Here is a 14,058-nt window from a genome sequence, read left to right as displayed (position 1 = left end):
AATAAAATACTCATGTTTTATAAAAAGTAGAAAAAAGCTGAATTTGAGTTAGACGTGTGTCAGCTTTTATTGAAAAATCAAGTTATTTTGTAACTAGACCAAAGTGCCCTTTTATTTTTTTTCCAACACCTACATCTGACCGATTAGGCTAATTAGCTTTATGACTTCATCTCTGGAGTCACTATCTTTTTTTCTTTTTTCTTTTTTGTCCTTATATAGAGTTGAGATTTCCCTTTTTTTTAATTATTATTTAAAAAAAAAAAAGGTAATGCTAGGCTCCCATTATTTTTAAAACAAAAATATAATGAAAACAGTTTTGCTATAACAAATTTTATAATATTTTTAAAGTGGTTAATTAGATGTGACAAATTCAGTTATTCTTGAAATTGAAAAGAAAAAAAGGAATATATATATATATATATATATAAAGTATATTACAAAACAAAAATGAAAAACTTTTGTTATTTGTTGGGAAAAGTAAATATTAAAAGCAAAAAAATGAGATTGTTTGTATAATTTTTTTTAGGTTAAAATACAAAATTCATCTTTTAAATTTCTCCAGAATTCATTTCAGTCTTCTAACTTTTTTTTTTCATTTCAATTCTCTAAATTTCAAATTTATTCAATTTTAAACTTTCCATCAAATTTTGTTAAAAATTTTTGAAAAAAAAAATTGGAAAATATTCTTCATCATTAATTCAATTGAATTTTTTTAATTTAAAAATTTTGAACAAAAAATTAAAAAAATTGGAAAATTAACTACAACATATAATAAAAGTTGATGGAAAAGTCATAATTGAATAAACTTGAAAGTTAAAAAACTGAAATGAACGAAAGTAAAATTAAAGGATTGAAATGAATTCCGGTGAAACATAAAGAGTAAGTTTTATATTTTAGCATTTTTTGTTAAAATGAAGGGGGGCAATTCTATCGAAGTTATAGAAATAAAAGGGAGAAATTATCAAAGTCAAGGAGTTCACCCTTAGACAAAGCAAATATTCAAAAATAAAATTTATTTTGGCTCCCATAAATATTTCTCAAATCATTAGCAAAACTGGACCACAAATTAAACCATTCCCATTAAGCCCAAAATTCTTGTTGGCAAAATCCGGAAAGTCCAACAAACACATCCAAGCCTATGCCCAGAAAAAACCATAGAAATATTCATCAAAGCTCAAGATAATCATTTGGTAATCCATCAAAGCCGAGAGTAAACGCTTGACAACATCTTATAGAGTCTAAACACTCAAGACAATATTTATCAAAGTTCAGGGTTTTGAATCTGTGTTCGTTTGATTGGGACATTGATGATAGAGTCCATAACAGTATACAACACGTCTTCGATTTACGTTCCAGGAAATTTCCTAGAAGCTAATCAGTAAACACAAAACAGTAGTACAGTTCCACTGTCCCACGAGTCTTTGCATAGACTTTTTTACACAAAGGTACAGTGCCCCTACTTTTTCTGACAACGCGCAATAGAAAATTAGAACACTACTGGCCCTACTTTTTAGCTTTTATTCTAACTTCGAAAAAAAAAAAAAAAAAAACCTATTTCGTTTTTCGTTTTTGAGTTTTGACTGAGGATTAGCAACGTCCAATGCTCATGAAAAATTAAGAACAGTGTGTGAATTTGGCATTCTGTTAACTTATTTGCTAAAATTTCAGACAAAAACTCCGAAGAAAAAAAAAGTTTTGTTTTTAAAAAATGACAATTATATGTTGACATTGTATTATTAATGTAAGATTTACTTGTCATATTAACGAGTGCTCTCAGGACACTAGTTAAAAATTCAGTTAAAGAAAGTTTTGACGTCACTATTACAGGAAATGAAAAAAACTGTCAAAATATTAATTGTTTTTTTTCTTTTTTCATACAAATTTTTTTTAATTGGGTTCTTAACCAATGCCCTAAGGGCACTCGTTAGCATTCCCCAAAAATATATAATGTTATACACATTTATTTTAGAAATAATGTAAATTTTACATTGATATAATGATAATACAATATTGTAATCTAAGAATTTTTCTTTTAAAAATATTTATTTATTTGCTAAAAAATAGATTTAAGCAAATAAAATAGCAAAGGGTGAAAAGAAAATATCCAAAAACTAATGTGAGAAATTCTACAATGATTTGTTCTACACCGACAACAAAATATCATAATATTTTTACAACAACCAAGGTTTCAGTCTATCACAGCCTCACAGGTTAAATAAAAATTAATTAGAATAATATAATATTAAACCATAATTTACCGCAACAAAAAATAAGGGTGTTGACTTTCTCCCAAAAAAAAGTGTTGTGACATTTTTTTTGGATCCCTAATGTTTTTTTTTTAATAATATAATATTACGGTATAATATAACATCATAGTTGCTAATTGCATAGTATCAAAAAACCTATAATGAGTTAGATTAGCAAATAAACTAAATTAAAGATATCTAGCTTTGTGGGTTTTTTTTTTTTGAGAATAAAAAGTTTTGTGAGTTATAAAATGTTAACATACAACTAATACATTTTTACCTTAAAAAAAACACACTTTTAAATAAAGTAAATAGAATGTAATTCATATATATTATAAATATCATTAATATCAACACTTTTTTTTTTAATTTTTTGCTAGGAAATTAGTTTTGGAACCTCAGCAAGTAGTTGCATGAAAATTCGCTCCGAGTGAGGAAACAAATTTATTGGAAATCACATTGCAATGCCTGAGCAAACTGGTTATTAAATTTTAGAAAAATTCTCTAAATTACGTGGGACAAACTCTTAATTAGAAAGGTTATAATTTTGTATTATTGATAAAAAGTGAAGGGAAATGCTAACAAATATCCGTTAACAATCCATTGAAAAAATGTTTTTATAGAAAAAGAAAAAAAAAAAGTAATTAATGTTTTGACATATTTTTTCATTTCCTATAAAACTGATGTTAAAACTTTTCAAAAACAAATTATTAACTAATGTCTTAAAAGTACTCGTTAACATAATCAAATAGGGGAATGAAATGCTTTGAATCTGTTCTTGTGATTGGAAAATTGATAAAAGACTAAACTGGACTTAGAGACAGGGATCCAATCAGTGTGTTAAGAAATGAAAAAGGAGTAGGAAAGGGATTAAATGCTTTGAAAAAGAGGCTTTTCATTCATGAATGAAAGTAAAGAAAGTTGTCCCGTGCCCATGTAGGTTCATCCTCATGTGAGGGAGAAAAAACATGCTCTGAAAACATAATAGAGTTTTTCCAGGGATCCAATCAGTGTGTTACGAAATGAAAAAGGAGTAGGAAAGGGTTTAAATGCTTTGAAAATAGGCCTTGTCAATGGGCCGGGTCGGGCTGGCCCGACCCGTTTTTACTTGACCCATGGATCTAATGGGCTGGGCTTAACGGGCTGTTGACTAGTCAATGGGTTGGGTCGGGCCGGGCTAGATGAAAAAACCCTAGCCCATGGTCTTATCCATGGGCAATGCCCATTTGGGCTTTAGAGGGCCGGGCTAGTGAGGTAGGTTTAATGGGCTACCCATGGGCATTTTTATCAGGTCTTCAATGGGGTTATAAAAATTTAACCAAAAAAATTATAATTATATATTATTACAAACTATCAAATTGAACAATTAAATCTACTAAAAAGATTCTATTAAAAAAAAAAATACTAAGACATACCTCTTAAAAAGGTACTAAAATAAGATTAATTAACTTTTATTGATAAGAATAAATAAGTACATTGAATTAAATATCAACTCTTAAAGGAAATATTTGAAGAATAAAATATCAATTCTTAAAGGAAATATATGAAGAATCAAATATCAACTCATTAAGGAAAGAATTTCTTCCAACCAACGGTAAGCTTTTTTTTTTTTTAAGGAATTTCTTCTATAATTGTAACTTGTAAGGAAAGAATTGGAATTTATCAAAGGAAAGAATGACTTTCTTTCCAGAGGCACAGAGGTAGGGCAACAGTCATCTTAGTAACTTTGTTTTAAAAATCAAAGTTACTAGACTAATACCAAAATATATATTTATTATGCATATTGTATCACAATCATTCCAAGTATTTAGTGGTTAGGTGTGTGGTTTTAAAGTTTTTATAATGTCTAAAGTTCAATCCCTCACCCACCCAACTCCCGAATTATTTTGTTATAAATTTTGGGCAATGAGTCAGGCTAACGGGTCGAGCTACTGGGCTGGGCTAATGGGCCGGCCCACCGGGCGCCCATGGGTAAAGAAACCAACCCATAGCCTGTCTCATTGGGCTACTGGGCTGCCCACGGGGTTCAATATTACCGGGCTGGGCTGCCCATTAGCCTGGTGGGCTAGCGGGTTATTGGGCCAGCCCATGGGTCATGGGCTATTTGATGACCCTTATTTGAAAAAGAGGCTTTCATTCATGTATGTCTATGAAAGTAAAGAAAGTTGTCCCGTGCCTTTCCATTTTTGAAAGAAAGTAAAGACTACGGAGTTGAAATGAAGACAAAAACAATAATAATGCCAGCTTAATTTTCTTACTTTTCTTCTGACAACGCGCAATGCAATATACTAACCCAAAGTCCTATTTCCATCAATCTCAAAGAATCTTCCTCCCAAGTCCCTACAATTTTATTTTCCTTTAATGGGCTTCTTCCATTTGAGGATGGAAATTTGATATATATATATATATATATATATATATGTATATATATATATATATATTTTTTTTTTCAATGTTCTACGCGTCATTGTTTTTAGGCTGTACACTTTTTAGTCATGCTATATCAAACTTTTTTTTTTTTTTTTTTGTTTTTTTTGTTTTTGAAAGCAGTCATGCCATATCAAACTAGTTTCAAGTAATCTTATTTTCGAACAAGTTTTTCTTTTAGCTAGCAGCTCCTCAAATGATAATCGGTTCTCATTTTAGCTATGTCATGGAATTTATTTATTTATATTTTAAAAGTAAACATAAATACGAGAGAAAAAATGAGGTTCTAACACGAAAGTGCACAATAAACCTAAAGTTTCACTCAAATGTCATAGAATTTGGATGTGTATATGCAATTATGCATATCCAACAGCTCAAGTAAAATTTTTTTGGAAAATGCAATATCAAACTTTTTTTTTTTTTTTTTTTTTGTTTTTTTTGTTTTTGAAAGCAGTCATGCCATATCAAACTAGTTTCAAGTAATCTTATTTTCGAACAAGTTTTTCTTTTAGCTAGCAGCTCCTCAAATGATAATCGGTTCTCATTTTAGCTATGTCATGGAATTTATTTATTTATATTTTAAAAGTAAACATAAATACGAGAGAAAAAATGAGGTTCTAACACGAAAGTGCACAATAAACCTAAAGTTTCACTCAAATGTCATAGAATTTGGATGTGTATATGCAATTATGCATATCCAACAGCTCAAGTAAAATTTTTTTGGAAAATGCAATATCAAACTTTTTTTTTTTTGTTTTGAAAGCAGTCATGCCATATCAAACTAGTTTCAAGTAATCTTATTTTCGGACAAGTTTTTCTTTTAGCTAGCAGCTCCTCAAATGATAATCGGTTCTCATTTTAGCTATGTCATGGAATTTATTTATTTATATTTTAAAAGTAAACATAAATACGAGAGAAAAAATGAGGTTCTAACACGAAAGTGCACAATAAACCTAAAGTTTCACTCAAATGTCATAGAATTTGGATGTGTATATGCAATTATGCATATCCAACAGCTCAAGTAAAATTTTTTTGGAAAATGCAATATCAAACTTTTTTTTTTTTGTTTTGAAAGCAGTCATGCCATATCAAACTAGTTTCAAGTAATCTTATTTTCGGACAAGTTTTTCTTTTAGCTAGCAGCTCCTCAAATGATAATCGGTTCTCATTTTAGCTATGTCATGGAATTTATTTATTTATATTTTAAAAGTAAACATAAATACGAGAGAAAAAATGAGGTTCTAACACGAAAGTGCACAATAAACCTAAAGTTTCACTCAAATGTCATAGAATTTGGATGTGTATATGCAATTATGCATATCCAACAGCTCAAGTAAAATTTTTTGGAAAATGCTATATCAAACTTTTTTTTTTTTTGTTTTGAAAGCAGTCATGCCATATCAAACTAGTTTCAAGTAATCTTATTTTCGGACAAGTTTTTCTTTTAGCTAGCAGCTCCTCAAATGATAATCGGTTCTCATTTTAGCTATGTCATGGAATTTATTTATCTATATTTTAAAAGTAAACATAAATACGAGAGAAAAAATGGGATTCTAACACGAAAGTACACAATAAACCTAAAGTTTCACTCAAATGTCATAGAATTTGGATGTGTATATGCAATTATGCATATCCAATAGCTCAAGTAAAATTTTTTTGGAAAATGTTAACGAATGCCCTTAAGGCATTGATTAATAATCCATTTAAAAAAAAAATTTATGGAAAAAGAAAAAAATAATTAATGTTTTGATAGTTTTTTCCATTTCCCATGAAATCAAAACTTTCCTAAAATGGATTGTTAACCAATTCCCTTGAAGCACTAGTTAGCATGACCCAACTTTTTTTTTTTCTTTAGTTAAAAAACAAATGTGCATTCCCAATAGTTCAAGCAATACTACTGTTTCTTTTTCATTAGCTTAAAAACAAAACAAAAAAACAAATGTGCATACCCAATAGCTCAAGTAACACTATTTTTTTGGAGGCGGTACATGGTAGATAGCTTCCAAGTATATAATCTTTTGTGTCATTATATGAATTCAAAGAATTTTTTTTTAAAATGTCGTCAACTGGAAAATGCCCCCTAAATATTCATATCATCGGTATATATGATCTTAACAACTGCACAACAAATTTTGTTTTATTTGATAGGAACTACACAACAATTGATCTTTGAGGGGAGCAATAAAATGATGAAAATCATTCACATTTACTCTTCAAACTCTTTGCCTCAGCATCTAAACCGTGACAAATTTTGTTTTATTTGATAGGAACTACACAACAATTGATCTTTGATGGGGGCAATAAAATGATGAAAATCATTCAGATTTACTCTTCAAACTCTTTGCCTCAGCATCTGAACCGTGGGGTGCATCATAAAGCACCTACTAATTTTGTCAATGACTTCATTGTTCTTGCGTCTGCAACTCGGAAAGCTTGTTCATGGTTATAGTTTGGCTTTACCCCACCAGCACCTGTTTCAATGAATCTAGCTCCATTTTCAAATACATCATTCACTGAGTAGAATTTCCATCACCCTCTTTCACCATTTCTCCACGTCACCTATTAATATTAATATTATGCATTGTGTATGTGTTAGTACTGGTAAAATACATTTTTATTACTTAAAAGATAATGGAAGTATTGAAATTTTACCTCTTTATTCCCTGATTTCGGTGCAATGAAGAGGTTGGCTTGACTCTTGACACTAGGATTCATGCCCCCCCCTATAGCATATTACATCCATCCCTGGTAAAGGTTGTTCACCACGTGCATATCCAAATCGAATCCTGAAAAGTTTATTTGTGTGCATTAAATAGCTGATTTAATATATTATCGTAGCAACTTCATAAAGTTATGATTGATAATCATTGGTTTATTCCTACAAGTCCTTGAATGTGGTGGATCAGTTACCTTGGCATCCTTTGGTTGCAATTAGGTCCAAAATGATTGTACATAACCGTGACCTTCATGTTCTTGTCACGCAAGTACCCATCATCATGTTCAAGAAGCATGACCTTGTCCTAATTTTTGAACCAGTTGTTGGAGATGGTGATATCTGTAGAACCCCGAGTTACATCAAGTAGACCACCCTCACTCTTATAAAAGTGTGTTATGGTCAAGCCAGACCTTTGATGCAGTAACCAATCTGATTGCATCTCCATCAACTTGACTTAATGAAACTATCTTTGAGTCTGGACCCATTACTATGCTAGGTGGTTGGGATTGGCAATGGTGGACTCGAAGACCATGAATGATTATGTTGTTTTGCTATTGATATATAAGGTATATTTTAGTACTAGATCAACTAAAAAAAAAATCTAATTGTAATGAACAATGTTAGGGAAAAAACCATCACAATTAGTACAACATCATTTTTAGGTGAAATCATCAATGATATTGCTCTTATTGCGTGTCAATCTCCAAAAATTATCAATCGCATTCATTTTTAAGCCAGTGATCTTTCTTTTCTTTGCAAGACTAACATTAGGAGTGGAGAGCAAAACAATGACAAGAACCAAAGCAAAGTGCCAAAGGATGGCAATGTTGATGCCTTTCAAAGCCATATTCATGTGCATGTACTAACTCAAACTCAGACAGAAAATGAGGTAGGTTGTACTGATTTGCAAATATTAGAGTGGAGAGGGATATATATATATATAAATGAGTTTGCTTTGGTGGTTTTAAAGTGGATACTGAGGAGTGTAGGACACAAAAGAAGCTATTAATAGGTATTGGTTTTGCTTCCTCACCCCAATTTGAAATAGTTAGGTAGCTATAATTGTGTAGTAGCCAAAATGACAGAGAAAGTGAGTGTTTGTGTCATTGCTGGGATATAGATTGCGTAAGATTTTAAACTTTCAACTTTCACGTATAAATTAAGATAGTAGTTACAATTGACTTCTCTCAAGTAAGGGTTTTTGTGCTAAGAGATACAATGGATGTGAACTACCTATAATAAGAACGAGTTGTTATTACACTATCGGAAATTCTAATCTACATATTTAATTTAATTTTTTTTTTTAAATGTGATTAGAGTGTGTGACGCACATAGTATCTTTTGATTTGAAGGTGTCAACTAATCTAATTGGTTCAATCTCTCGGTATCAAATAATTAAGCTATTATAATCATCATTACTATTTGTCTGGTTCTATTTTGTAATATATTATAAATTAATTTTACAGCATATAAGAAAACCCATCGATCTCTCTAACTGTAAAATAAAATTTTCTATTTTTATTTTTAAAATCGCTGTGCAAGTTGACAAAAACTTGTCACAATCTCACTTCGACTTCTAGAGCATTGCTATACATTTTACTTGTTGCATAATCTGTCTTGGCAACTTTTAAGTTCTCTGGCCTCAAAAATTTCATCAAGCCGCTTCAAATTCAACTTTAATTTTTACTTAGCCTCGGCTTCTTTCGCAATAACATATCTGCTGGTATTTAAGATAAGTGAATTTGGTGTTCTGGAGTTTGGGAGAACTGTAGGAATGCAAGCAAGCAGATCAAATGACTTCAAGTAAGTCTTCAACCCATAATCTCTAGTTATATCCCCATGGTTGGTAATATGGCTAGAAGTGTTTGAAACAGCATTTAATACTAGCATCTAACGCTAAATCAATTCTAATGGAATAAGAGTTTGAGATGTATATTTTTTAATAAATTTATATTAGAATAGATACTCTCAATCCAAACTTACATTTTCTTATAACTTAGCTTTTTTCATTCTTAAGTAAGTGAATTGAAATGGACCGAAGTAAACCAAAATATTGGACTAAAATGCAATGGCTCAATAAGGGCACAACAAAAATAAATGCTATGCTTCAGCTTGAATATATAATTATTAAGATGTATTGCTATGGCTCATTTTCATCAACTTTAAGGTATAGATATAATAAATATAACAACTTTATTTATTTTTAGTTTATACTCACCCAAAATGGATCGAACTAGGTGTTTATTATCTCTATCTCTTAAAATTAATGAAAATGACATATGGTTCACTATGTAGGAGCGGTACTGGACCTTCCAACCTAGTCCTGAATACTGCAGTAGCATACAATTATGAATACAATGGTAAAATAAGATTTTTTTTAAAAAAAATTTCGGGTGAGTATATACAAAAATAAATAAATAAATAAATAGTGACTTCACCCAAGGTATTCATATTACATATATATATATATATATATATTTAGTTATTATAATTAACATTTAGGTTCAAGAATGTATATTTTCTCCAAAAATAAAAAGGTTCAAGAATGTATAAAATCATGGTAGTAAAAAGTGATTATTTTATCATGTTTGGTAAGTTACAATTAGTTTTGAGAATGTATAAAGACATAATACATTATTGTATACATTAATAAATTTCTCTTATTAAGGATGAAAAGAAAATGATGATATGACCACTAATGTAACTCAACAGAAATGTAGCAATAATAAATGATACTCTTTAACTATCATATATTTTTACTATATAAATTATATATAGATAAATAAGAGACTTTATTTGATATCAATTTGTCGGGATGACTACAAAATTGAAGATTTAATAACAAAGTTAGTAATTCATCCTTGAATCAAAAAAAGATAATAAAATACTCAAGAAAAGAAAAAAAAAAAAAAAAAAAAAAAAAAAAAAAGAGAGAGAGAACCAAAATTTCTTTTTGACCGAGTGACAGGTGCAATTTTTAAATTTTTGAGGGAGCCTTTTTATTTCTAATAGAATTTTTTTTATTAAAAAAAAGTTACATTCATAAAGTTCCCATCACATTCATTAACAAATTTTACAACAAATTATAGAGCATGTAAAGATTTAAATAATCCACTTGGTTTGTAGCTGTCTTCAATAAATGCTCCATGCATCCACAGCTCCACCTTTTTTTCCCCCAATGCTGGCCTTGTTAGTGAGCTATAGCCTATAGTAATTCATCAGATTTAAATATCAAAGACATGTAATTTTAATGAATAGACAGTTTTTAAAAAAATTTGCAATTTTTTTATTCCAGTAGGACCATGATTTCAGGGCAACTCAAGTGAAACATGACAATGAACTAAATTGTCACATAATATTGCTTCAACAACTATGTTGACTTGTGACTTTTTTTACTTTTTTTTTTTTATAAGTAGAATAGATCTATTAAAAAATTAAAACACTTCATGTTCATGATGATGAAACAAACAGTTCGAAAAATTATAATGCAAAGCGAAGAGAATTGTGAAACTCAAAAACAGAGGTACATCAATGTTGTGACTTGTGAGTACAACATTCATTAAACAGTCCTGTTATGTACATGAATAACAAGCAACTTACATCCATTTAGAGACATCTTACTCTGCTGCTTCCAACTTCATCTTCCTGTTAACATAATCCAGGTATCCCTGCCCAAATTGCCAGCGTATGAGACAGCTCTGAATTCAGAATAACTGCTCTGAAAATACCTTCAAACTAACTGTTCAAATATTGCATAACTATTCTCAGATTTAGTCTATTTAAGACTTCAAAAGATCTTTAAATTTTCAGAATGTTGAAAGTTCTATAAGCAAGATACCCCCAAATAATAATAATAATAATAATTACTATGGCCTGCTTTCTTACTGCCAGTGTTATTCCATCTTTTTTAGTTTCAGTAATCAATCTTAGTACATTTTAGTCACCTCTTGCCTATATTACAATTTACACATCTTTTAATATGTAAATCTCTAATCCTACCAGGTAAATCTTGAATGTATTACATTTTAAATAGACATTAATATCTAGATCTCTAATCATACCAGTTTGTTGTCTGATAGTGATAGCACATGGACGAGTACATTGTGCTTAATATAACAATTGGAGTCCATTGCATTTTACATTGATGAATTCCGTGTAAAATATGTAAAGCACAGTAACCATTTGATTTTTTGATGGAATGCATAGAAGAATGAATATTACCTGGAGTATTCCCACAGCAGCAAACTTGTCAATTATTGTCTTTGACTGGACTGGATGTAAATTCAAAGGCTTTAACAGTAATTCCACATTCTGCAAAATAGTAACATGAACTCTTAATACTCTTTGACATTTAGTAATAAGAACACAGATAACCAGATGTAAATTGAGATTGAGATGCATAAATCATTATAATTTGCCAAATCTAGCTTTTGCAGTTCATCCAACATTTCCTAGGCAAAGGCCAGGTTTCCAGTAGCTAGCTACCCAAACAATGAAATTGACATTTTCAACATTTTGGAAAGGAAAACCACAGAGCTCACATAGTAATCATAATATTAGGTTGACACTGGGTAATCCAAGTACATCATCAGATTAATTAAAAACCTTCCACATGTGCTCTGTATCTATAGCTATGTCACAATTTATACATAAGAAACTTCACTAAATCTCACAATATAGCCAAACGGACCAACCTTAGATGTAAAACTCTCATCCCAATACGTGTAGTTCAAACCTTTGAGTTTCCCCGTTTTACAGAGATCATCAATGAAAAGCTTCACTTGCACAGCCTAATCATGGTGGAAAATTAAAATGCAGTCAGGGAAAGAACAAGAATCTATATTAATTGCTCCACTTGAAAACTCACATCAGGAGCACTTCTTTGTCTGTCAAAAGGGCAGCCAACAACAAAGCCCACCAGAGAAAGTTCAGAGATCTGTACATGAACAGAAGAAGCCGTTTGTGACTCTGACTTTGGTCTGAAGATAGCTCAAACTTCAACACCACCCAACGTAAATACCCAATTTATCTAGATAGAGAACTTCTTGCAGGGAAAAAAAAAAGCCTCTTGCTACACCAAGTAGACAATACCGTTTTGTAATAGACATAACAACAAGACTCAATTTTTTATTCCATGACACTAGCACAATTGTTCAGTTTATTCGATCATAGGATACCATCTTTTGATTTAAGATGATACTACAGACAATCATTTCGATTTATAATCTTCTTCCAAATTTATAATGACAACAAAATACAATCTTATAAAAGAAAATCAACAGAAAGTACTCACCAGACTTCGAAAGTCACTAACCATTAGATCAATATTTGATTTCTTCCTTAGCAGAACACTGCAGCATCACAAAAATTGACATTTATACCATATAATAAACAAAGTTTCAATGAGAACACTAACATAAAATGGGGAAAAGAGGAGCCCTGAAGAGGGATATGCTGCTCTTTTTTTCTTTTTCTTTTTGCTAAATGAAAAAGGGGTCTCCGATGTGGACTCATTGACCCCACGCTACATAACGGCAATGGGTAATACCACCGAGGCCTTGACGGAGCTATCTCTCAAACCGCTCACCAAGTGAAGCAATAAAAAAACTCCTACCATCAAGCCACACCCCGTGGTGGTAAGAGGGATATGCTGCTCTAGTCTATAAAATTAGAGATTCAACATTCACTGACCATACCATATACCGGGTAGCCTTTAAAATGCATTGTCAAGCATGGTTTCATGGTATTATAATAAGTATAAGAAATCAGATTACCTTAGAGGTGAAGCTATCTTATTGTGAGTGTCTGAAACAGCTAGTCCAACATACTTATCACCAACATCCAGACCAAGCAAACGACCCCGTTTTACTGCTTTTGACGTGAGCAAATCCTGGAACAAGTTCAACGACTTCACGTACCTCATTACTCAACCAGACCCTTCAACAACAAAAAAACAAAACCTTTTATTTGTCACTCTGTGAAACATGTTTTACGCAAATTAAAATTACAAAAATGAACAACATGGGCAATAATATTTTTACTACCAAAATGCGAAGAAATAAACTTTTTTTTTTGTTTTGTTTTTTTAATGCATTAAGTCCAGCTTTTCGGCACAAAGTTCATTTTCATTGCAGCATTTTTACAAACAGTTTGTCTACACAGAGATCGAATGCTATTTGTGACATATTTCTACCGTGACATATTTTTTCACAAACACTTTTGGAGCAAAAAGTTAAACAGAGAGAGAGAGAGAGAGAGAGATTTCTTACAAGTGAAATTCAATGTTTCAGACGAAGTGAGTTACCGTTCAGAATGGTTTCAATGTTTCAGACGAAACTCTCAAAATGGGTACAGAGTCTACAGACCCAATTATACCAATTTATGATAAGTAGTAATTGGGGGTTACTTTTGATTTTATTTTTTTATTTTTGTCGGATGGAGTTTAACTAGATTTTTTTTTTTTAGAAGTTTTTTTTGTTAATTTAACTAGACATTTGGGAGAGAGAATATTTGAATCATGTATATTTTTGTTAAAAATACTAAGATACTAATGGAATTACAAAGCTTTTGTAAACATAGTAATTTGTTGATATCATTCAACTTCTTTTTAGACATTTAGTAGATATTTTTTTTAGTATATAATAACATTTTTTATAAAAAATTTCTTTA

General features: G+C 30.7%; 1 protein-coding gene and 1 pseudogene across 6 annotated transcripts; both read right to left on the bottom strand.

Annotated features, from left to right (window-relative positions):
• Positions 1–6,953: 6,953 nt before the first annotated feature.
• Positions 6,954–9,279, bottom strand: LOC115970556 (annotated as a pseudogene).
• Positions 9,280–10,562: 1,283 nt separating this feature from the next.
• On the bottom strand, positions 10,563–13,823 carry LOC115971028 (putative pre-16S rRNA nuclease). 6 transcript variants are annotated; one of them, XM_031090693.1, is made up of 8 exons: positions 13,694–13,817; positions 13,164–13,326; positions 12,683–12,740; positions 12,257–12,325; positions 12,084–12,179; positions 11,611–11,700; positions 10,990–11,057; positions 10,563–10,594 (listed from the first exon to the last, which is right to left on the bottom strand). In XM_031090693.1, exons 2-7 carry the CDS (start codon positions 13,310–13,312, stop codon positions 11,007–11,009), a joined length of 513 nt encoding a protein of 170 aa, XP_030946553.1. In that variant the 5' UTR covers positions 13,313–13,326; positions 13,694–13,817; the 3' UTR covers positions 10,563–10,594; positions 10,990–11,006. The 6 variants fall into 6 exon arrangements, with proteins under 6 accessions (XP_030946553.1, XP_030946552.1, XP_030946554.1 ...); XM_031090692.1 differs by having other exon boundaries at positions 13,659–13,814; XM_031090694.1 differs by having other exon boundaries at positions 12,704–12,740; positions 13,659–13,814.
• Positions 13,824–14,058: the final 235 nt, after the last annotated feature.

Source organism: Quercus lobata, chromosome 12 (assembly GCF_001633185.2).
Source record: "Quercus lobata isolate SW786 chromosome 12, ValleyOak3.0 Primary Assembly, whole genome shotgun sequence".
NCBI lineage: Eukaryota > Viridiplantae > Streptophyta > Magnoliopsida > Fagales > Fagaceae > Quercus > Quercus lobata.
Note: the sequence above shows the minus strand (reverse complement) of the source record. Positions and strands in the feature narration are given on the sequence as shown.

Coding starts and splice junctions, on each gene's coding strand:
- LOC115971028 (XM_031090693.1), bottom strand. CDS start 13,312: ATGAGGTACGTGAAGTCGTTGAACTTGTTCCAGGATTTGCTCACGTCA. Junction 12,741..13,163: donor AAGATAGCTTCACCTCTAAG/GTAATCTGATTT, acceptor GTGATGCTGCAG/TGTTCTGCTAAGGAAGAAAT. Junction 12,326..12,682: donor TTAGTGACTTTCGAAGTCTG/GTGAGTACTTTC, acceptor GTTCATGTACAG/ATCTCTGAACTTTCTCTGGT.